The 25,863-nt window shown below is 42.2% G+C and overlaps 1 protein-coding gene across 1 annotated transcript in view; it reads left to right on the top strand.

The window, feature by feature from the left end:
• Positions 1-8,121: 8,121 nt before the first annotated feature.
• CMTM8 (CKLF like MARVEL transmembrane domain containing 8) overlaps positions 8,122-25,863 on the top strand; it is a 35,999-nt gene continuing 18,257 nt past the window's right edge. The window contains exon 1 of the mRNA XM_035318553.1: positions 8,122-8,312. Within this exon, the coding sequence (XP_035174444.1) occupies positions 8,136-8,312 (177 nt within the window). The 5' untranslated portion in view covers positions 8,122-8,135. The remainder of the gene's footprint in view (positions 8,313-25,863) is intronic.

The raw sequence follows: 25,863 nt of genomic DNA on the forward strand, positions 1-25,863 counted from the left end.
GATGTTTTTCCTTGTACTGTCTGCTTGAACAATGAATCACAAAAATACAATCTTCTTGATTAGTACTTCACTAAAATAATAATCATAACATCACTTAAAAAGATAGCACAGGACTTTGATGCATGACCTTCATTTTCACACGCTGAGACAGTTTGGTTCCTGAGCCTCTGATTGAATCCTTATGAGGAAGGTGAATAAAAAAAACATTTGATTGGCATATCAGCCACACTCCTTCTGTGAGATCATCTGTTTGGTATATTCAATGACTTTAAAAAATAAGAATAAAAAATTGTCCAGGTCTAGGAGACATTCCTTTAACTATAGAGATATCTAAATACCCCCACTGCAAAAAGTTCTTCCAGTGGAATCTGAACATTGTTGAACATTTATGCCAGCCAACCCCAAAGTCCATAGTAAACCAAACTTCTTAATTGTGAGGGGTATGGGGATGGTTATGTTACAACAAATCTTGTATCAGAACAGTCTCGTAGTTAATGCTAAGTCAGACGTTCATGAAAATATGATGGATTTAATTAACGTCAATATTAGTAATAAGAGCCCCATCCATATCAGCGCATCCTCTACGTACTCCACATCTAATATACAATCCAGAGTGCTGTGCCAATTCACATTAAATTCACATGTAAATACCTAGGTAATGAGGCTGCCCTCAATAGACAGGCTGTATTTGAGCTATACTGTGGGCATTTAGAAAAATCCTTCTTGGTATGCTTCTTCATGGTTCAAAGAGCTTACATAGCCTAACTCCTATCGGCTCTTCTCCCGCTCTCCTAAAATCCCCGATTGAAAACCTTTTCTTCTGAAATCTCTTTTCTCTCGCTGATCTAGCAAAGAAGCATTATCCGTGCTCAGTAGCTAGTTAGTAGGGCGATAAATGACTTGACAGGATAAGCTTTTTCAAGACATGTCATAAATGGGATAAGCCTTTGTTCTGGGGAAATTCCAGCCCCTCCAAAACGCAGCCTGTCACCCATCCCTGACTGCTCTATAGGCCGGTACGATGCAGCATTCTTACACGGTCCAAAGCCTGCAGTTTTCAAAGCAGACTAAGTGAATTAAGAAATTTAACAAAGTTAATTTTCTGATTCCTTTTAAAAAAAAAAAAAAAAAAAAACAGCAACACAATTTGTTCCCCCCAGACATGTGCAACCATAACAGAAAAATCATTCTGTCCTCTAAATCTCTCGTTTCTCTTGCAGTAGCTTTTTTCAGGAACCTAGAACAGAAGAATGTAGTAAGTGTCTTGCATCACTGCACTTATTTTTTTCATGAACTGGCACAAGACTTAGCAATTATCAGCAGCTTTGCATGCTGCTTTTGTGCATGTCTGCAACGCTAATGCTTTGAAAGCATACAGGAATTATAGCCATGAGAAGTGTTCTGTACATTCACAAATAGTGGTGTATGCATCTCTGTGCTCTGCTTTGAGTTAAACTTGCCTCTGATCTGTGCTTGGGGATTTTTTTTTTTCAATTGTTTCAGGGCTAAGATTGTTCTATGGATACAAATAACGGGGTCATTTTGTTCTTTGTGTTTATGTAAGTATTTTGGCACAGGTCTACTTGCAAAGGTAGAATGCCAATTTGAAAATACTGATACCATATTTCTGTCACTTGAGATTTCAGTCCATTATGTGGTCTAATGTGTTCCTATGTTAAAATTTTTCTCTTCTTATAATGGCTAGATGTTAAATGTCTTTATTCCGTATAAAATGGCTATGCAAGCCAGTATGAAGAGCTGAACAGGACAGTACATCATCTACCTGCATTACTCTGCCTTCTACTGATGTGTTCTCCAAGACTTCGGTCAGTCTCTTGCCAGGGTCACTGTTCTCTTCTGCACTTCTGCCCGCTACAACCGGGCACTTACACTCTGTTACCTCTCCCCAGCCAGCTGCCACGTTTCTCAGCAGATCCTTTAGTCACAAAACAGATCTGTCTGCCACAAAAATGTGCCTGTTGTTCCTCTTGCCTGTCTAATTCCTTCTGACTTCACAAGCTCCTCAAACTTTGGAGACCTGAGCTCTCCCACTGGCTTTTTTTCTTCTCCTAGATGAGGATTTTCCACTCTTCCTCACAGCCCACCTGTGTTAAAACAAACAAAAACAACACCTGACTTGCCCAGCACAGTACTTTCATTAGCCAACTGTTGGCCAGCCCGATTCATGACATCTTTAATTCTGTTACCTCTTCAGGACAAGCAGGTTCGGGACATCTGGACATCAGGAAATGAGAAGGAGGTTGGTTCTGCATGTATACAGTGCAGCTGGGTGAGTAGGGCATTAAGATTGGGGCTTTGTGGAATTAATCAGAATTCATTTGTATGGTTTCTCAATTCACTCAGGTCATCTCTTGTCCATTCCTGTATGATACAGATCATAAAATCTGTCAAGGGTAGCTTGGTAAAAAGTATATTTTAAATAAATGCACAGCTTTCAATTACAGGCTTCAAATGATAGAGAGTCTAGTGCTTTACTTAATAAACCATTTGAACAGCTAATTATGCTGTATTAAAAATGTTTTAAAAGAATAAAAATGCTTTATTTTCAGTCTGAATTTGTCCAGAATCAGCTTCTAGCCATGGTGCCTGGTAGAGTCATTGCCTGCCAGCTACTGGATGTCTTCTCTCTGTGTGTATACATACACAGCAAGCTCACTTCACCTCTTAATAATTTAGCATAATGGATCGTGCACTTTAGGTCTCAGCCATTTCAGGGTTTTGCACTGACTGCAGCAGAGCACGAGGGCTGTCCATTAGTAAAGCCTGCAAGAGAGCTGATGCCAGAAGCTCTGAGGTAACTAAGCTCTGTCCTCAAACATGGACGATGCTGTGATGAATTCACGGTGGAATTGTTCAGTCTTTCATTAATTATCTGCAAACAAACACGGCACTGACGATTGTTGAGGGCGATCTTTTCCTCCAGCTGTTTTGCACTAGGCTTAGGTGCTGTATAAACATTAACTGCTGTGATTTAAACACTTATGCAAGCACCATCCTTGCCCGGTGGAGACCATACATGTCTTCAGGGGAAATGGTTATACACTCAAGTGCTGTACTCACTAGTACCTGTTTGAAATATTTAAAGGTCTACAGAGGGGTGGTGACCCCAGTGAAAATGTGTTTTATGAATGTGCCTCAGGGACAGCCTGCCTGGACATGCTCAGGGGCCGAAAGCTCCTTCCTCACATAACACGGCACTGGACACGAGCATTCAGGTGACTTGGGATTTGCAGGTGTGAGAAGGCAGAGCCATCAGCCGCACTTGGAGCTGTGCTCGCACGCTCAATGTATTTATAGGATGGCTGAGAAGCAGCCCTTGAAATAAAAGACAGGCATACTCTTGTATGTGTGGTACAAATAGGAGGTTCCTGACCCCAGAACATGGAAACTGCAACTTCCATTCTGAGCAATCTGTATGCAGACTCCACGCTTCTCACTATGAACAAAATGAGTAGGCGTGCTCTCTGCCCCGAAGTTAAGTTAGATTATGTGTGTAGCATGCAGGGGCTACGTCTAAAGTACAAATCTGCTCTGGAAGAAGTGTTTTTTCCTCAAGGCAGTATCTAAGGCATGGCTGTATATCAGGGTTGGGAGAAACTTTTAGATTCCCAGAGCAGACGTAACAGCTGGTGAAAGGCTAACACGCAGAAAATACACGGCTTATGTTCTTTGTCATTTCTTTTCTTAGTGCGGTCTCTACCACTGGATAGTTTACTTAATGTCATGGTAATAGACTCCACAAATGAAGAAAATCATGAAGTCAGCATGTTGCTTTCACATCATGGAGTTAATTCTTCATACGGCAGTTCACAAGTTCTCAGTTTTCTGGCAGGTAAAATGTCAGTGTGTCTGCAGTCTGGCCTTTGTTCATATCATCCAAATAAACTTCATGTAAAGAAAGAAACAGCTGGAAGAAAACGTGTATGGAACAAAAACAGCTAATTTTGTATTGTCCAGCATTAGGGCAGTAACATTTCTATCCGATGACCAAGTCCCATGCACTCTCATGTAGTGACTATAGTTTCAATTGGTATTGACTTGAGATTCATTAATTTTGGGGTGCCCAAGCTGCAAAGCCAAACAATTCCCATGTTCAGTAGCCCTATGTACAAGCACAGATCCTTCTATGGATCTGCAGAACAGACATTTTGAAAGTACAAGCTTCTCATCTGTTCTCTCTCTCTTGCAGCAACATTAGAAGAGCCAAAAATCTTGATCACGAAAACCATCTTTACTTTGCAAAATACTAATTCACATGCACAGTCATTTGACTTGATTGATCATTCCTTTATAGTGTTATCTCACTAATAAATTACAAATCAATGATTTCTGGTTTGGGATAGTGTAAACCAGTTTTTCTGTGCAGTCAGGTAAGCTGTCAAAGAGTAATGTGTATTATGAATTATTTACTCTAAATACGTAGCTCAAAGCCTAAACATTGCTGATTCCAAAAAGCCATTAGGAAATATTCCAAATATTTATTTAACACTTGATTTAATGCTTACTAATAGTTTCTCATCCTCGGATTAGCACAGTGGGATGTCAAGGGTGAGAATATTTGTCCTGGACATCTGACACCAATTCCTTACATTTGACCCAGGTTCCACGGAAAGCACAGTTCCTTTCTTGCCCTCCCTCTTCAGAATAAGCACACTTATATTTCTTAGATCACTCCTTAGTTGTTAAAAAACAGTAACTTTTTGTAGTTGACTGAAATCTGCTGATGACCAGTGAAAAATTTCAATCACCTTTTCTTTTATATATTTACTTGTTTGACTTAGCTAACAAAAAACACCAAATAGGTTTGACATTTGAAAATTCTAGGATTTGGAAAGGGTGAAGGGAAGGTGTATTTCAAACCCAGAAAAACAGTTAAGGAAATTCCAGTCAGCTCTGCTCCTTGGTCCTGCAAGTCTACTTTAATTAGCACTTCCAGCTGGCCAGATTGTTGCTAATAAGTTAGTTATAGAGAGCTCAGTCAGAAATCTCAAATATGTTGATACCTCAGGATTTGAGACCCAAACCAGCTTAAATGGAAGAATCTGTTAATTAGATATCAGGACTCTTCAGGAATAAGCCCTTTAGTTAGAAACATGAGAATGCTTTTATTATCACGTATTTTGCTTTTACTAAAACATTTACACTGAAAGGCTTCAATACATTACTTCTATTTTCTAATCACAGTTTACTTCGTGATGAGATATATTAGTTGAAAAACAAAGGTAAGAATCTTGACTGATGTTTGAAAGGCTCGCTAATCCTTCCCTTGAAAGGTTAATTTAAAATACAGAAAATGAGCCACCTTCTTCTCTCTTGGTAGTTTTGTAATAAAAGGTTGATTGTTCAAGTGGCAGCATTCAATTATTTTGCTTCTGATGCTATCTATGTGTAAAAAAAAGCTAACTAAGCTCAGATGGTCCCTGCAGGCTTTTTAGTTCTAGCCTTCAGTGCAAGGATGCAAAACAAAAAACGAGAGCCTCAAAGTCAACATTCAAAATGTAAAGGGTTATTCTGTCAAGTTAGAGAATTAAATTTGCTTCCTGGAATACGAGCAAAATAGAAAAGCTTCTACAGAGTGTTTGCCTTTTTTTTTCTTCTCTTTTTAGTGAGACTCATTTGTTGAATACATTTGCTAGAGAAAAAAAATGCTAATTAAGGAAGTCAGAGTAGCAGCCAGTGTTCAGAGAAGTTGCCCAGAAATATAGCCCTTCAGTTCTTGTTGAATTAGTCCCAATATTTGACCTCTTCAGCAGACATTTTTAAAAAGTATGCTATATTAATAGTTTTAATATAGTTGGAACAGAAAACAAAAGCCTCTCTATTTGTGTTTCTGTTTTACTTTTCTTCGGAGGACCTGGGATGCTCAAATGATAGACATAAAGACCTAAAGCAATGAAATATCTTAGTCTGCTGTGTGGTCGAAAAAGAAACAACACTGACTTCCAGAAGTTTAGTGAGCACAATACACAGTTTTAGTAGTATGCATCAAAGTTAAGCCCACTGAATAAATGTCCTGGAAACACATACGTTGTAAAATAAATCAGCTCTCAAAGGGAAAGGGATGTGAATTACTGAAACTGTTACCTCTAGGTTCGTGCCTGGTGTGGCCCGACAATAAGCGCACAGTCAGAATCCACACAAAGGTCTTTTAATTAAGTAATTATCATTCGATGTACATTATTTAACATTGTTATTAAACATTAATTTAACATGATTATTTAACATTAAATAATCAACATTCTGAAACTCATACTGATTGCTACGGGCATGAATTTTAGCCCCACATGTACTCATTTACTGATCTTATGTATGAGAAACTGAAAAGACAAGCGTCATTCAGAGAAGTAAAATCAGCGTTGTTACCGTGGATCCTCACTAACAGCAACAGGGGCATCTCAAAGTGGTGCTGGCATTGGAGTGGAGCTTGGCAGCGCTGAATGATCTGATAACACACTTTTTATTTGCAAGCCAGTCGAAGCTAGTCTCTAAGCAGACCAGTGCACAGATGTGGTTTTTTCCTTTAACATCTCAGGTCTTGTTTAAAAAATAGGTAAAATAGGAATGCAACCAATCAGAAATGCAAACAACACCATACACACACGCACACACACACACAAAGTAAACAGTATAAAATTTCTTCATCATGATTGTGATGTTCTGTTTAATGGTTTCAGTGTGTGGTTTGTTAACGGTCTTTTTTATTTTTCCTCACAAAGCAGGGTATCTCTATATCATACCATGCCAAATGACCGCCATCTCATTCTGATGACCTGCAGCTCATGTTTGCAAAACGCTGCCACATTTTTTCTGCCACCTTAATGCAAAAAGTCACCAGTGCCTACGAGCATTCAGAAACTCCACAGAGCCTGAGCCAAGGCACACCTTCAAAGAACCCCTGTGGAGCCTGTGTTGTGACACACTTACGCTGTGGGGCAGGCACAATCACGTATGAGCAGCAATTCCTTTGGGTAATTCACATTTCCCGTATTGCTGGGAGAAACTCTGCCATCTTCCTCCTCCCTCTCCAGCTGGTTCGATCCCCTGCTGAAAGGTAATACTGCAAAATCCATCCTTTGTTAGCCAGCAGGAGAGCAGCAGTAAACAATTTGAGGACAATAGCCACCAGACATATGGAAAACACTTCAGTTTTACTGAGTTGCCACATACAAATGCTTTGCTAATGAGAATTCCTGAACGTTGAAAGAAACTATAACCTGCTGGCTTGTTGTTGAAACGCTCACTGTACTTTCTGTGGGATGGAAGATTGCTTGAGAAGGTCTGAAATGACCCGGAAATTATTTTTTTTAAAAGGGGACGCTTAGGACAAGACTGGAAAGTACTAAAAAATACAGGTTAGGGAGCAGCTCCACGCTGTCAGGTGGCAGATAAATAATGACCTCATACTTTCCATTTCCACTGTCCTTCAGGGTTTGCCTTCTGAAGAGTTTCACGCACTGTGGAGACTCTTGGTTTTTTTTTGGAAGATCCCAGCCGACTCCCCATTTCACCCCTCAGAGGGCTGCCGCCCCTTCCAGCCCTGCTCATGGCCCTCTGTGCTGGTTCACTCCCCACAGCACACCCACCACCGTGTGTCCCCGACCTGTGCTGCCCACAGGTGACAGTGCAAAAGGACACCGATGGGCGACAGTCATGGACCCACCACATGGCGCCCGACCATGGGTTTGTTTCCACAGGGTGCTCTTCCAGAAGCCTGCTCAGCCCATCTCCTCACCCTCTCTGGGACAACACACGCTCCCAAATCCTCTGCGTGTACCAACGCCCCCCAGTCAGGAGGCGGCTTCAGGCGGCCCCACACAGCCCTCCCAGGGGACCCCCCCCTAGCGCTGGGGTCCCCCCGAGCCCGGCCTCCCCACAGCAACCCCTGAGGCGCTGCCGGCCCCGGGCCCGCTCCCCCCGGGGCCCAGCCTCCTCCCCGCGGCGCCGGGGCCACACAAAGCGGGGCGGCGGCGGCGCCCGTGAGGCGGCCGCCCCTGCCCCTGCCCCTGTGTCCCTGTCCGTGTCCCTGTTCCTGTCCCTGTCCCTGCCGCTGCCCCCGCCCCGCCGCCGGGCTCGGGGCCGGCCGGGAGGCTCGGGGCAGCCCCGCGGCGCCGACCATGGAGCCGCCGCCGCCGCCGCAGCCTCCCCAGGAGCAGCCGCCGCGCCCTCGGTCCCACACGGTGACCACCACCAGCAGCTCCTTCACCGCCAACCTGTCCGCCAGCTCCAGCACCCTCGCCTACGACAGGGAGTTCCTGCGGACCCTGCCCGGGCTCCTCATGGTGGCCGAGATCGTGAGTGGCGCCGGGGAGGGGGGCTCGGGGTGTGTGTGGGGGGGACAGGACGGGACGGGACGTGTTTTCGGGTCATGTGAAATGTTCCTGCCGTGTTTTGTTCTCACCCAGTTCGCCGCCTGAGAGGGAAAAAAAAATGCATATATGAATAAGTAAACAAGCGTTTCAGCGGTGTGGGTGAGGCATCAGAAGCGGTGGGTGCCCGCAGGTGAGGTGCCTGCGGGGCTGCTCCCTCACAGGGCAGCCCTTCGAGGGAGACAGCGCTCCTGCCTGCTGAAAACACCTCCAAGTTATCGGTGAAAACACCTCCAAGTTATCGGTGAAAACACCTCCAAATTATCGGCCTGTGTACAACCAACACGGGGCGAGCAGCCTGTGGTCTCCCGCAGCCCTTGCGGTATCGTCAGCCTCTGTAGCAGGCGAAGTTTGGGCTGATAACTGATTTTTGGAGGCTTTTCTTAATGACATTGATTGTACACGCTTCATAGTTTACGGTGCACTGATAGCCATGACACGAGAGTTAATTAAGCAACTTATCTTTGCTTTGTAGGTCAATAAAAACCATTTCCTTATGCTCCTGGTGATTAGATAGATATACATATGCCAAGTGGGATATGAGCCTTTTGGATTTGTCAATAGTTTTATTTTTTGCAGGTACTTTATAAAGTGTGAATGAATACACACACGGGCACATTATAAGGTTTAGTTGCCTGTCTTCGTGGTAGGTAGCAAAAGATACGGCACTGGGGCTTCTCTGTGGGAATGCCTGCCGCTCAGATCAGTGTGTTAAGCAACAGATACACAGCATCTCTGCTTAAAAATAGCACATCTGTTTTAAGTCAGCTCATCTACACTATTAATAATTAAGGTTCTCAAAGAGTCTGCTGCCCCGGCCAGTTTTTTTGAGTTTCCTGTGTGATGCTGTGGCTTTGATGATGATGGAAATATTCCTTACTAGACCAGATTCATTCTCAAGGCTTGAAAATATCAAGCTTTGCTATGGCGGTGGCATGACTTCTGTTTGCTGGCTTTGAAGTAAAATAAGCAAGCAAAGCTTCGGGCTTACGTGCGATACAGAGCCTCCAGCTGGAGCAGTGCCCTTGGAGAGAGGATGTGTGCGACAAGGTGCCCGCTGCTGTGCGGACAAGTAGTGGTGAGCGTGTGAAGGCAGCGTCTGCAGCCAGCTGTAAACTTGTCTGACGGCATCGCTGGGAATGCCGGCAGTCGTTGATACGTAGTTCACTGTAGGTAGGTTCCAGATGTTAAATACAGGGGATGCTTTGCAGTCAGGGTTGTGGTGGATCTGTGAATAAAGAAGTATTTGTTTTCGAAAGAAAAGCTGCTTTCTTTTCAATTCTTTTCCAGTTACTAATTGCAACAAAATTCTGAACCTGTCTCATGTTTTATCTGAAGAGTGATCCAGACTGTAAATTATGGGAGAGGTGCCCAAGGCTTTTCCCAGCCCCTGCTGGAATACTGTACATTCAGTCTGGCTACAAACACTATGTCAGCTGTGCTTACGTTGAGCTGCATGGCCATGAGTCATGGACAGGCACTTGTTGACTATTCCTTGGAGGAGTGCTTTCCAGTCTGGGTTGACAGGCAAGGATATTTGTGTAGCTTTCCTTTCCAAACAGAGCAGTGGTGGTTTCTAAAGGCTTTTGTTTCCTATCAGCCATTCCTGACCTGCAGAATAGTTGTAAGATGATCCTTCAGCCACCATTCTGAGTGCTTGAGTCCCTCAAATATTGACTCCTAGGGCCAATTTTGGTCTAAATTTCAAAAGCACCTCAGGGAAAACATTTTACCAGCTTCAGGAAGAACCACAAAGCTACCTGACTACTTAGGTTAGTGCAGAGTTGTGTCTCCACTGCCAACTTCCTCTGACGTACTTGTATTGACCAGCAGCACAAAGACATGCCGTCCCTGGCCAACGGAGCCAAGAGAAGTCTCTCAAGTAGCTGAACTTATCCCGGTTTTGAAAGAAGTATTTGAGAAAATGGAAGACAATTTCAATGTAAAGTTAAAAGCAGTAAGGCAGGCCCTATGGAAGTAGAGTATTGCTAGATACCTTTGAGGAAATACTGTTGGTTCTTATTTAAAACACTTAATTTAACCATGCTTATTTTAAAGCAGGTGGAATGGATGTTTTGTGAAATTAAAGGAAAATAAAAACATTTTAATGAATACTTTTAGATGGAATTAACTTTAGATGAATTAAAACCAGTCATTAAATCAAATAAATGACTTTATGTATGTATATATTGGGCAGTGGATTTTGGTCAAACCTTTTCCACTAGTTCTGGATGTTTTCTCTTTTATGAGAGAAACTGCTTTAGCAGAGCATGACTAGCTTTCCACAAGATCTGGATTTCAAAATTGCCCCTGAATCAGCCAGTTCCTGCCTGTTACGATCATCCTATACATCCAAAAGTTATGGCTTGCCTGCACAGATTGGCTGTGCAGGGTATTTCTGACCCTCAGTACTGATCCCTCAGCTGTCAGCACGGTCCTTCTGCTAGGAAGTTGCAAACCTGTAAATGGGACAGACCAGTATGCATGTCTGTATTTCAGTCTCAGGAGCTGACAGCCCGATACATCGCTTTCAGTCTGCACGCCGAGCTCTGAGCTGCATCAGCTGTGGTAAATGCAACCTGTGCTTCCGCTGCCCCTGCTCTGGAGACACCTGCTAGACGCACAGGGAAGAGGACTGCTTTTAGTGAAGTATTTTATCCCTGCAGCTACTCATCAGCCAGACCAGGCACTCGTTAGGATGCTATGTTAAAGCTAAGCCAGGGGCTTGGAGCTCCCGTGCCAGGAGTTAACGCTGTGGGGCTGTGTGTTTGATTGCTGCTGCTGTCAGCCAGTGACGTGCATGCTGCGAGGGGAGTGTGGTTTGTGGCTCCTGGCTCTGAACTGCAGCGCTCTTCTTTGTGTAGGGAAAGGGCAAATCTCTGCTGTCCTTCAGCCAAAGAGAATGGATAAGCATGAAGTTACCACAATCAAATCTTCCAGTCCGTTAAACGGAGGGTCTTGAGCAGGTTCTGCCCCTTCTTCCCCGATCTGGGTGCTGTGAAGGTGAATCAACTGCTGTGTGCACTTCCAGACAGGCTGGTAACCAGAGGCAGTTCATTCAGATTTACCCTCTGCTACAAAGACGTTCTTTGCAGAGCTGCAAAACGCTGGTCTGCCATTGATCCAATCTGCTGGTCCCAATTTGTTCAAAATGAGTTAGCTTTATAAAGACAGGCTTTCCGATGGGTGAGGTATTACCTGTCTTTATGTAGCCACTTTAAAGCCAGCATAAATCTGTGGTGAAGCTGACTGTGGAAATAGAGCAGTAACAGAGTTGTGTACCCACGCCTGGTTCAGCTGAGCACTGTAACACCGTTTGGTCTGGCCCTGCACACATCCAGCTTGGGTGAACACAGAACTGCAGCTTAAAGTGTGGGCTGTAAATCACCTGGTGATGACAGATGGCCTTTGCCTTTTACATCTGCCTCCGCGACCAGAGGGCACGCAAGGCTTTCCTGTCCACTAGGGAAAGAGCTGGGGTCAGTTTATTTCACTGCAAAGAGCAATAGAAAATGCCACTGGGTTTCTAAGAGAGGCCTTTGGGAACACGCATAAAACACAGCTTTGGTGTGTGGAAGCTTATCCACATTAGTTTTGGGCAGCCGTAATGATGCTTGTTGAACAGGGCAGTGGCTTCTGACTGAGGAAACTTGGATTCATTGACCTCAGTTGGCCAGGTGACTCCTGACAGGTGAATGAATCTCTCTGCATCACTGTAATTTCTCTGAATGACTTTTCTGCTTGTAGAATATGGATACAGATCCTTGTAAGGCACACAGATCTCTTGGTGAAAAGCAGTATGTGAGACATAAGGAACAGTACATAAAGTCTCTAATTCAGATGTCAATCGCCTGAGTTAGCACTGCAGTAAAAACACATCCTGTAGAAGGCAATGGATGCTTATTCCCATAGTGTAGCCCCCCCAAAAGGTGGATTTATATTTTCAAAGGAAGCAAATACAGCAATTTCCAGAGATGTCTTTTGAGCATTTCTTTCTGTACAATGATGGCCTAGAAAGACCATATATTTGTCTTCCTGGGAATTTTATGGCTAAGATAAATGGTGGCTAGCGATACCTCCTCAGTGCTTTAAATCAGCTTCTCAAGTCAAGCATTATGGATCACTTTGCAGAAGTGGAGAGTTTTGTGGTTGCTATGGATGTAGTTATAAAAATATTTACTTTCTAGTACAGTGACATTGATTCCTTCAGACTCTTGCTTCACACCAGTGTGTTGCTAGATACGGTGTCTCTCTTAAACTTGCCCTGGTAATTTTAAGGCCTGTGATGGCTATTTGTCCACGGCAAAAACAAATATTACAGAGCTGGAAATGGTTTGGAAGGTTGTTATGCCGCAGCTGCAAGTGAAAGCTTGCGGTGGTGTAATTTTGAGTAGATTGTAATTGCAGTCGCGATTCTTTAGGCTATTCTATGCATTATTCTTTGAGTGAAATGCCCAGAAAAAAAAATGTGCTTGAAACAGAAGCCTGATAGGAAGTTAGTTACATTATTGGCACCACCTAAAATTGTGGTTCAAATTTACATTTCTGGACAACAAAAATAATTTTGATTGCTGTTTCTTTATTTTTCAAATGAACCCTTGAAGGCTTAATTCAGGAAAGAAATCTTGTTTAACTTAATTATTCCAGCAGAGTGGTGAGCCTCAGAATATTAAATAGACATTGAAAGTCAAGTTAGACTTAAAATATTAAGGTTACCAAAAACAGAACAACTGGTAATGTTTTACCAGTTACCAAATGTTTTTTTTTTCCATCAATAAAAGCCTAAGAGGTGCATCAAAACCTTTAACAGATTTCCAGGTTTTGAACTGCAATAAAATTATATGAATGTTAGGAAAAACAATATGGTGGGAACATGTACTGTGAAAAGCCTAAAAGACAAAAAAATGTGCTTATTTCTTAAAGCTCTCCTTTCATGTAGCTTTTTCTCTGACTGCAGCTCAGTTTTCTGTATGGACACCGTGCTCTTGCACCTCCAGTTCTAGGACAGCCCGCGGAAACACAGCGGGAGTGTCATAAAGCCACTTTCCTTACCTGAGTAGCAGGAAGACTTTGTCTTCCATCTGGAACAGTAGAGATTTATTTATTTATTTTCCGTTTTGTAATGCAATTGATACTGCAATCAAAGCATGTCTGCTTGCAGGAAGGTAACAACACTGAGGCATCTTGTGAGGTGTCGAACAAGTGCTTTGCTTAGAGGAGTCGCGCATAAGCGTGGTCTGAAAATGATTCACTTTGAATTACTGAGTGTTAAAGCTATTTGTAGTCATCTATCACTTCATCCAGTAGCTGCATCGTTCTGCACATGAACAAGAAAACACGCAGTATAAAGCCCAGGCTCTATCCTTTGCTCTTGATCAGCTCCAACTCTCACTGATGTCAGTTCTCCCTTTTTTTAGGTGCCATCATTTCACTGCTAACCCGTGCCGTCCTTGGTGTAGTGGATACACACATCTGTGTGATTTCCATCTTCCTCAAGGATCGTGTCATTCTTTTAAGTTCTGTTTCCTAAAGCTCTTTTTTTTTTGTTTCCTGGATGAGGTCAGGGTGCTTCCTTGGGAGGAGAGAAGTGCTTGGGTGACGCACAAGAAAACAGAAGCTTTGGAAATGGTGTGGAATGTACTCCAAGCGCAGGTAGAAGCAGTATTGGGACTAACGTGGTGAGAGGATGAAAATGCCTCTGAAACTGAATGCAGATATTTGACAAAAGGTCAAAAATGCAAAATATTCTCAATACCTCAAGGTTAGGTGAACTATGTATGAAATGTCATTATCTCTTCATGAGAAGAACACTTTAAGACATACTTAAGCATTGATGTTGTTCTAGGGTAGATAGTAACTACAAATCAGTTCCTTCCCCCGCACCCCTGCTAAACTCTAGGAGATAATCTTTCTCTACAAAAATTCTTAAGTAACCCAAAGCTAGTTTTGAATAATTTTTGGCCTTCAGTAGCCTCTGTCTGTGTTGGTGAAGAGAAATGTGCAGTCCTCCCACTATTTCTGATGGAATAGGTGCGGCTTCCTAGTTGCTGAGATTTAGCGTGATGCTGTGGCTGGGTGCGTCACTCGAGGGGTGAGTGAAGGCAGTGGGCAGTGGTACTGTCAGATGCAGCAAATGATGGGGATTCCTGGTGCTGCCTTTTTATTTTTTTTCCCAAAATGAATACAAAAACTGTACTTATCTGTGTCTCTCTTTTCTGTGTGTGGTGGTTGTTTTCCCCTTCATGTCCCATTTTTTTTTCCCTTTTCTGCACCGGCACTCCTGCCTTCTTCTCGGAATTATTTATTTCATGCTGATAAGACCTCAAGTGAGAGGATCTTAAAGAAGTGTATGCCTATCAAAAAAACTGCTTTCCATGCCGTGCATGATGAAGAGGTGCATTTGCTGGCAGTGTAATACACAAGCAAGCAGAGAAAGGAAGACAAAAAGGTTAATGGGCTGTGAGTCACACAGGACTCTTGCAAAACCACAAACGGCCCCCAGGTTTCTAACTCCTAGTCTTAACCATTAACGAAGTGCTTCTTCTACAGCAGCAGCAGACCCCTTTCACTCCTTGCCCTAGGATGGGGGAAGCACTCCTGCCTGCCTGCGGAGCCTGCTCTGTCCCCCATCCCACACTGACCACGCAGCGACAGGCAGGGTTAAAGCCCTGGTGGCACAAGGATTCTTCTTAAATATTCAATTCTCAAAACCAAGGAAATTCTCACAGGGACACTGAGCCCTTGCAAGTGGAAAAACATAGCAGGAATTATGATGCGCTCCCCTTGCTTGGTGAGTGCCTTCTCATTCAGCTTCTTCTCTTCTGGGAATAACGGTGCCATAAATTCAGTTTCTAATGGCCCTGCATATATATGTATGATGGTCTTTTTTCAGTTTCATTTTTTTCTTTTGGTTAAAGTACATATAGTAACAGACATTTTTCTGTACTCGTTCCCATTTCTATTCCAGAAAAGCAGAAGAAAGAGTGCCTGCAGAAAGAGCACCAAGCCCTCTTTTCTAGGGTTGAATTGCAAATAAATTTTAGCATCTGTCAGAGCTTTGGCAAGGTGGTTCTGCTCAGCAGTGGTCAGAGCCAATTCCTGTGGAAGGGGCTACGCTGATTCACATGCTTCTGGAAGGAGTGGCCAGGGTGTAGGACTGGTAAAACTGCAGAGAAGGAGGGCCAGAGTAATGGAAAAAACAAATGGGAGCTGGATTTGGTCAAAGAAAGGCTTGGTGCTAACCTTACACTTGTGAAATCAAAGAACTGGGGGTTAGTTCCTCATTCACTAATATTGGATCCAGGCTTTACCAGATCACTGCTACACAGACTCGGATCTGTCCTGGGCATGACTGCACTTTTGCTGGGCACAAGGATGAGCATTTATACTCTTCATTTTCCCAAGGTATGTGCGTGCAGGTGGTGCTGGTGCAACCCCAGGTTTGCTGGGACAAACCCTCCAAGGCAAAACAAAAACAGTTTCATCGAATTGGTGTCATTAGAGGGAGGTTGTACCTGCAGTTTGTTCTGGGCAGCCACAATGTTTTTGATCCAATCTGAGATGAACTAAAATCAGGATTTGTAGAACTGCAGTGTTCTAAGTAAGTGTGATGATAATCAGCAACTTGTTGTCACTGTCTTTGGATATATCATAATCTGGTTATAAAGAATAAATCTATTAAATATCCTACCTAGGGCTGGAGGGAGGCCTTTTGGGGAAAGCAGTCTCTGACTGTCATCTCTGGCAATTGCTGTTTGTGTTTAGCTGATGGCCTGATGTGCCCAACTTGAAAGGAAGCCTGTCAAGAACCTCTGCTCCATACCTGAAAACAAGACTGCTTTGTATCATCAGCTTCAAATGGGACTGTTTTGCCCAGGCCTGTGTTTAAATAGATTCAAGGTGATTCTGTACAGGCTCCATTTATTCAGCCTTGAAATGAGACAGCCACTAACAGGGACTTTTTTTTTTCCTTTATATGTATGTGTAGCAATTACATTAAAGAGTTTCTTTAACATGTATTTTAGCAGCATCATCTCTTTTCTTCAACAATAGTGCTCTCACCAAGGCTGCAGCTCCTGCAGCAGATAATAGCTGAACAAGGCTGAACAGTTTTGAGAGAGGTATGAGGAACTATGGGAGAAACTTAAAAATGGAGACATGGAGGGTGCTGCAGGCAGGAATTAAACACTGCGGGGGCAGGGGAGCAAAGAAAGCCTCCAACAAAAGGCAAACCTCTACAATGTGTCTTTAAAATGGCACTTCAGCTGATAAAATCAGCCTTGGCTGTCTCCAACTGCAGGGCAGAGCCTGACAAGGATCAGGTGAGGGGAGGGTGACTCTGTGGCTGGGTGCCTGTTACTACTGATGTAGATGGGAAGGAGTAAACAAATGCACTATTGTCTTCTGTAGGCTCAGGGCACAGCCATGATGTGTGCTGGGGAGGATGGCTCTTTTCCTTCATCCTTAGCAGGGAAAAACACCCCAAAATGAAGCATCTGCATTGATTTGGTCTTAGTTTAATATTCAAAGAGAAAAGATGCTCTCCTGGCTAATAGCTTCCTTGGAAAATCTGACTTTTATCTCCACCGTGTTCCTGTGTGATGCTAAATATGGCAAGTATGCCTGGTCTTTCAGTTTGCTCACTTTTCTCCTTGTTTTCTGGGCCCCTGACTTTGGGTCTGAGGGGCAAAAGAAATGAGTATTTGCAGTTGCAGCCAGGCCAGTAAGAGCTATGTTCTGAAGAGGCAAAATGTGGTGCCATGTTAAGTACTGTGGGGAAAAAGCATTTTTTCCAGCAAAATTTGGTAAGTGGATACTTTTGACCTTCTTTACTCTCTTTAAAATGTGAAGGCTGCTACCCATTCTTTTGCTGCGTGCAGGTGGTGGTATGGAGAAGGGGAAAGTATGTGGCCGTGTCATTACAGACTGTGCTCTGATGTATATTTACTAGGGATTGAATGAAGATGCATGAAGAACTTTATTTCTTGCAGTGTTGCACGCTTAACCGAAAGGTATTTTAACATATGTTTGTGCCTGTCTCTTGCTCGCTCACTCCTCTGCCTCTTTGTCCCAGTCCTAATTTTGTAACTCTTTTAAGTTCTTTTAGTTTTGCTTTGTCCCTTTATTCCTCCAAGCCTTCTTGTCCAGCAGCTTTGGGCAACTTGCTGAAGGTTTGCTTCCCAAGGTCTTCATCAGGACCGCCCCTCTTCAGACTTGGCACAGATAACATAAAAGGCACAGCTCCTACCAGAATTCGGCAAAATGGGGTCTTACGACGGGGAATGAGGCAGCTGAAAGAAGAGGCTCTGCTCACTGTAAGACATTCATCTTTGATGGTTTCATACACTTGTAGGTGAACTAAACCATGATTAAAATGTGGCATTGAAAACAACATTGCAAATCCAGTAATACAGTGATTTAGGAGGTTATTGGTGAATTATTGTGGCATGTTTGGTTCTTGCATTGCTGAAGGTGCTTTCTTTTCAGCAAATGCATGCTTTTGGCTGAGTTAACCATAAACGCTATGGGCACAGGGCAGATTGGACAGACTTGGTTTTCATCAGACCTACCGATATCTTGTGGAAAGATTTTAGAAAAGGGCTAAAAAGTTCTTCAATACAAGAAATTGGGATATGTGGAAAAGCAGGATCTCTGTTAGAACTTCTGTTTTGAAGCCACACTGCGTGCCTAAACAATGTTTGTTGGGATGTACGTTACAGTCACAACAGCTATGTACTACTGTAGATTGATAGTTGACCTCCAAGACAAAAATACTTATTCTTCCCTATGGCGTCACTAAGATGTAGCACAGTACAAATCAGTATATTATTAGTGTTCTTTTTTTTTTTTTTTTTGTCCTAATGCATAGGAATTTGGCTAATGTCAGAGTCTGGATACCAAATAAAATTCCTACTGGACAAAAAAGTAACTGACATTGAGAAGCACTATATTTAGTTTTGGAAAACCACAGTCCTTACTCTTTTGAGTAAATTCTTGCATTCACTTCACTTTAAAAGACAGTGTGCAGGAGGAAAATAATGAGCAACTTGAAGAGATGGGATCTCTTGTTGTATGATTTCTGTTTGAATTATGATCTTCAAGCAAAGATGTATAAAACTGGTTTTAAACATATGACACAGACCTACACAACTATAGTTGAACGATGAGACTTAAAATGAGTGGAATAATGATAAACAGCTTTTCATGTTACTAATCACATCTTCTTCATTCCACTCAGTATACTTGAAGAACTTTACCTGTTCCTCTTCTCAGCAAAAGTAAGGACAGGAATGTAGAATAAGGTTTCCAAGCATTTTGTTCACATTTGGGATTTTCTTCTAGACTTTGGCCATCGTGAAACATGACCAGACACTTGTATAAAGAATTTGACATTCTCTTTGTGCAGTACGAGAGAACCATCTAGCAAATGTTTGCCTGAAGTAAGCAAGTCAAGACAATGTGTTAAAGATGAGATGGGGAATCTTAGAAAATGTTTTACCAGGTCAAGATGAAATTAAATAGAGTACACAGTAATAAATGAGATGGAATTCTCCAAGCTAGGTTACATTCAATTTTCACTTTCTTCCTAAACTGAATAGTGGAATGCAAGCCCCCAAAAGCCCCAGAACAATGCCAGAAGTGTTTGGGTCTGAGGGGGCAAAAGAAATGATTATTTGCACTTGTAGCCAGGTGAATAAGAGCTATGTTCTGAAGAAGCAAAATGCAGTGCCATGTTAAGTACTCTGGGGAGAAGCATTTTTCCAGCAAAATTTGGCAAGAAGTGGCAAAACTGAGTGTTTTCTACTGAACATTTTTATTTTTTATTTTTTTCTCCCTAAAATATCTCTTCAATTTGGGTCTCATTTTAAACAGAATACTGTAGAGAACTGCATTTTGGAAGAAGACATAATTCTGACTTGTGGTGGCAGCTGTTTCCCTAACTGTTATATAGGCAATGTGCATAAACAAGAAGATGAGCCTGAGAAGAGGTGCAAATGGAGTCCAGAGGAGTTGATGGGAATTAAATCAGACTAAGATGTAATGCACACAAAGGGTATTGTTATGAAGAGAAGGCTATAGTGAGTCAGTTCTTGTTACCGTCAAAACCTGCCGTAGATTTCCCACTGACTTCAGGCATGCTGACGTATCCGAGCATGATATAAAAACAACATGAAAGCCAAGCTACCAAGAAGGTTGTACGCGCTAATCGGCACTCGAATTGTTTGTTGGGCTCTTAAGCAACAGCAACTCCTTTCCGATACTCATTTCCTACCCACTTGTTAGCATTTGGTGAAGGATCAGCTCTGTTGTTCCTTCCACTCGGTGCTGAAGAAAAAAGCATGTGCCCAGAAGCTTTCCTGGAGAGTCTGTTGCTTTTGCCAGCGCCGTGGATTAGTCTAGTGAAAGAAATCCCCTCCCTTAAGACTTTCCTCTTCAGTACCTCTGTGTGGAGTACTTACTGTCAAACTAGGCTGAGATTAGGAGCCCAGCTCTTGACCCTTTTTTTTCTGTTTGACCTATTGTGATAGAACTGACTTTGGGAAAATTAAAGGCACAGCGAAATTGCTGCAAAGCACTATCTTGCTGCCACTTTTTTTACCCCTTTCATACCTGCAGTTTCTTTGGCTTGAACTGGTTGATGATAAAAAAGGGAAGCTGTGCCAGTCATTCCTCAGATGTTCCCTTTTGTATCCCAAATGTATAATTTACATGGTGCTTTAAAGCTCCGTATTGTCATGTACCCCACAATACAAGTGAGAATCTTACTTTGTGATGAAACATTAGTTATTTTGTTACACCCACACCACTATAATTTCATGATACTATTAGATCCTAGGCATCAAAGCAGCTCAGCATCACAAAAGTCAATCCAAACGTGTCCCAGTCCAACAAATGAATGTGTCCTATGGCTTTCCTGCCTCATCACTGGGTTATCAAGCAACATATGCCTTCTCCTGTATCAAAGGCTGTGCACGCTGTGTTCTTCCTTTTGTTTGAACTCACAAAACTCCCAGCTAGTGATGGTTTTAAGTGGCCTAATTACTTTCTGCTCTCTTGGTTTTATTTGCTAGGACAGGTAATACTGTGTGGCCTAGGAAGTTACATTACGTGTCTGTTTGCGCACAGGTCATCGTAGTAGACTGAGTTTTCGGTGTGAGCATTTGTGCATTTTGATATACGAATAGTTTGTAGCTTGAAGGAAGGGATACCTGTAAAATACAACTTTTGTAGTCTTTTTTTTTTTTTTTTTTCTTTTCAGTTTTCAGAAGAATTTTCACTCTTTAATTTGATTTTTCCATCTTTGCTTTGAAACAAGTATGATGCTTTGGGGGAAAATGTACCAAATATCTCTGACTGCAGGCAGACTTTCTAAACAAAATGCTGTGGTGTCGCTATACGGGCTCCCGGCCTTCCCTTCCCCCTCAGTGGGAAAACAGGAACTTCAGAGCGGGAGGTAAATAGCTGAAATACTCAGCAAAGAGTATTTGAACAAAGGCTGGTAACACCTCTTTATTCCGTCCGCTCTCTTGGAATTCTAGGGATGAAAATCCTGGCTAGAAAGCTGTGATCTCAATCTGGGACAAGGGAAAGGGGAAAGGTGTGGAAGTTAGCTAAGTAAATATCATTTAGGTGGTTGTATATATTGGGGATGTTATAAACAAAACTACAGGAAAAGGCTTAGATTTTTCAAAAGAGCTATTTGGGTGGGAACGGAGCCTGTTCCTAGACCAGAGCAAGCCCTGTAACCCCCTCAGCTCCCTGGCTTTGGTTGCACTATGTAGAGCTCTCTCCCTTATACTTGGCATGCAGACTGCATCACTTGCTGTTACAGAGTTGCAGGTCAAATGCAGACAGCCTTCAGAGTCGGTTGCTGCACTTTTGGGTATCGGTACCGCCGGCTGCCTGCCAGGTCATGACCACCTCCACCGAACCAGTGCCTGACCCGATCACAGGTCCTGCTGCCTTAACCCGTGGCGAGCTGCGACCTGAGCACAGCAGAGGCAGTTGATGGTAAGCGACTGGAAATTTGGTGCTGAAGGCTGACAAGGTGACTGCCCTCTAGCTGTCTGTCTGCTACACTCCCCTGCTGAAGGTCGGCAGTGTGCAGGTCGATAACCTTGTCCTCTATTCCCACAGTTCAGTCTGTGCCTATGCATGAAACCATGCCCTACAACACTGCCAGATGTCTTGACCTTCTGACTCAGCTTCTGTAAGGGGTGAGGAGCAAGCCAGTAGGTTGAGATGAAGAGCAAGCAGTGCTTGTATTTTAGATTGACGTTCTGAGCTCAGGCTGAGGAGATCTGCCTGTCTTCTTTAGGACAAAATTCCAGTCTGTGCTAGGGAGGTGGGCACCCTTTGCTAGATATATTTGAGAGTTGTACTGCTCTTCAGGCTAATGACCTGCTTGTCTCCCAGAAGAAAGTGCCATGCCTGTGGAGGATTTCGAAGGAAAATGTGTGGGGAATATCTTTCGACTGTGACTTGGAATTGCTCTAAATGCTTCTCTTCCAGGCATGTGAGACCCACTAATCCATACTAGCCCCTGTAGTTTGCAGCAGTTCTGAAGTCTGTGAACTGTATTGGAAAATAAGATTTAGAGGCAAAAATGGAGTTGAATATGCATGAAAACCCAAAAGCTGTTAGCTATCTTGTGAGGACAGAGAAGCACAAATGCCTGCAGTGAAAGCAGCAGCCAAGAAGGACTTGTCCTCTTGATTGTTTCCTGACTTCTTTTTTTCATGTACTACAGGAGGCAAATTCAGAAGCTCTGATTCCAGCCTGGTAGCTCTGCAATGCAGACAGATGCAAAGGTCTCCATGCCTTGCTGTTCGCTGCAGTGCACAGTTCAGTGTATCGTAATAACCCAAACCAGAGATTTGTTTACCTTGGCTATGCTGGGCAGCAGAGTGCAGTAGTTCAGGAGCAGCTTTGTGAGCAGTTTTCACCCTTGCAGGGCAGCAACCTCTGACAGAAAAGCAAAGCAGACATCTGAGGGGCATTAAATCATTTCTGTTCACTTACCTAAACCTGAATAAGCCAGTGTCTTCAGGCCTTGATTTTTTTTTTCTTAATTGGAAGCTTGTTTTACTTGAATTAGAAAGCTGACATTTGTAGCCAGTTGTTTTGTTCTTTGTTTACACAAGGCCCATTGAAGCAGTTGGGGAACATTATACCCTGGCTCACACACAGGCATATATACTTAATTTATGACTTTGGTAGTTTGAATTTCAAGTGTCAGGTATCCCACGGAGCTTTTTACTTTGTTCTCCTCTGCTGCATGCACCACTTGAGTATTTATCACATTTTATCATATTTATCACAGGCTGGTTGTGGGAAGTCCTTCAAGCTTGTGGGCTTCTTTCTCCAGAACCTTAAAAATATAAAGTTAGGGAGCACGATGACAAGCAGTGATCTAAAAGTATGTCTCATCCACAGTGTCTGTTATTTGTTTGTCCAGCAAATTTTCTTCCCTCAGCGTTAATATTTTCACTTGTGTAAAATCCTTCATCTTAAAATTGCTTTTTCACCCAAAACTACTCTGTAAATATTAATTGTGGAACAGTGGTAACAGCTCTTAAATGGGTCTCTATTGAAAATTCTCTATTAGCCCCGTTGCTGCTTCCTTCAAAGTAAATCCCTTATACTGCTACTACGATAAAGAAAACACACACACAAATATTTATGTTTCTCTCTTCATCAGTTGTGTCTTGTCAACATTTTTAAACACAGCTTTTAGTACAATCTTTAATACAGTGGTGACAAATGGAGGTTTGAGAAAAGGACGTCTGAAAGCTGACTTCAGGTGAATTCAATTAGAAGTGAAGCTGAGGTTTTCAGCAGGGAAAGCAATTGGCATTATGGCAGCTTATGTAGAGACAAGGTGAATCCCATCACGTGCTAAACATCTACATCAAGATGTGATCTCTTTCCAAAAAGCACGCCGAAGGTTGAAGTCTTTGCGTGATTGCCCATATGGCCAAAAGGGTGCTTTCTGACTGTGAGGTCTGTGTACACAAATGCCTCCAGAAAAGTATATGCAAATGTAAGATATTTACAGACATGCTGTTCTTTGTTGTTGTTACTTTAACTACAAAATGTATTCGAGAAGGAAAACAATTTTGCCAGATAAGAAAAAAGATTTTCCACTGAATGATGTTCAAGGTGAGAATTGTTGTTTGTAAAATCCCTTATCTTTACCCAAAATGTGCATAATGGTTCCTGGGGTTGGACTTTTATATATGTGACTAGATATTGAAGTAGTCAAGGGGTACAGTAAGCTTCTAAATAGGCAGACAACAACAGATCTGGATGCAGTCTCATTTTCATATGTCTCCTGTTTGTCAGGCAAGGAGAACTGCTTCAGCTTTTGATGATTGGAAGACTTCCTTTCACAGGGAGCAAAAATTTTGTATTGTACAAAACCAGTTTCTGTGTGTTCAGCTGGAAATGAAAAGCTATTTTCAGTCTAAAAAAAACTAATAGAATGAGCATTTAATGTTTTACTCATCTTTAAATAGAAGTAGAATGCAGCAATAGGCTTTCTTATTAGATATTCTCTTTGTTTTTCCTATTCTACCATGTCTAGCTTGATGACTGTGTATTGTAACTATAGAGCAAAATAAAAGTTACTCCCAAAGAAGTAATGAGTTTTCTATTGTAATGTAGCAGCAGAGATTTGTGAAACAATACAGTGCGTCCGCTAATTATAGGCATCCCTATTTACATGGCCTAACAGGAAGATGGAAATGTAAAAATAGCAACAAAGAGATGGTGACATTATTAAAAAAGCAGCTGTATACAGCATTGTTCTCTTGATGAACGTAGACACCGCTTAAACAAAGTTCACTACATAAATAATCAGTCATAATTCATGAGTAACCATGGTTAGGAATTCTCTTTTAAAAATAGTTCACCTTATTAATGTACAAATGGTGGCAGAATGAATTTCTTTGTGGATGGGTGTGTTCAGCATGTACACATGCTCCAATTCTTAAAAATAACACACAAATCATTGCAGTTTATTGAGAAACCAGTATTTTTCTACCCCCAGTACCTGAAATCTGTGTGGGGAGAAAGGAAGAGTACTATAAAACTTCTTCCAAAGGAGAATTCTGTGTAGATAGAAGAGGTGAGATCAACGTAGAACCTAATGGTAATTCAAACATCTTTTCATTTATATGAATTTATTAGAACAAAATAGCAAACCCTCCTACCATTAAGTTAATTAAGAGTATTGCTTGTAGTAATAATAATAACAGATATTAATAGCCATACTGGAGAAAACACATCCAGCCAGACACATATGACCGTTTATCTTTGAACCTCAGACTTCACTTTTGAGCTTTTCCTGTTTAAATCATAATAAAAAGAAAAGGAGATTTCTGGCAGCTAGAGATTACTGAAGCTAATAGTCTTTCTTTGTAATTTTTCTGTGGAAGAGGTGTCACTTCCCAGTAGTACCAGAGACAGGCATGTATTCAATGTATGCAGTAAGTTAAACCTACGCACTCACAGTTTGTATGTGTGCATCTTCAAGGAGAAATTATATCCAGAGCACTAGGACTGCACCATGGGCTTTACCTCCAGAAATACATCCTCGACTTGACGTGAAAGTTTGCAGCCCTTCTCAGAAAAACTCCCATATCTTTGTGCATCGGTGTTAAAAAGCACTAATTTTGCACAAAAGTGGTATGTTGAGCTTGTTCTCCAAAAACACCCTAATCCAAAAACCACACAAACCCTATTCCACTGTTAAAACTGCAGCTGTGCTTCCAAGACCCTTTCTGTCTCAAGTAGAGATAGGAAATTTGGCATCCAAAGAAGTTGCTTCCCTTGTCCAAATCTCAACTTCAAATCTCAAAATAAGAATTAAAAACAAACAAACAAACAAAACTGCCAGTATGATTTCCCTGTTTGTTTGTTTTAATTTTAAATGGCAGCAAAGACATAGTGCAAGCCTGTTTTAAGTCCTTCCACCAATCGCTTGTAATTCCTACTAACAACTCCTACTAATATCAGCTCTCAAATGTGCACATAGTTTTGCATGGAGATATTTTAAAATTGAAATCAGGCATCGTATGGTTTTGGTGATAGCACTCATGAAGAAACCAACTCAATGAATTACTCGTGTGTCTCATTCATGGGTCATATGGGCTGTATTTTTGCTTCTGTACTGCCTGTATGGGGCCAGGACTATTGAAATGACCTGTTTGTGAATGTTACTCCTCAGCTACAACTTTTACCCACAGCTCCAAAATGCATTCATATTTGCATGTTAAATACAAGAATATTTAACCTTCTTTTGACTATTTTAGTGATTTATAACAAGGGTGTAAAAGAAAAAAATGAACAAAATATGGAATTTATTCGCTAGTTTTAAAACTGAAGGTGGTTGTATTGGATCTTCAAGTGTATTTTTTTTTTCTAAAAAGCACACGTAGAGGCTGCACAAAAACAACTGTTAGGAAACAGAGAA

This window comes from Oxyura jamaicensis, chromosome 2 (assembly GCF_011077185.1).
Source record: "Oxyura jamaicensis isolate SHBP4307 breed ruddy duck chromosome 2, BPBGC_Ojam_1.0, whole genome shotgun sequence".
Classification (NCBI taxonomy): Eukaryota; Metazoa; Chordata; class Aves; order Anseriformes; family Anatidae; genus Oxyura; species Oxyura jamaicensis.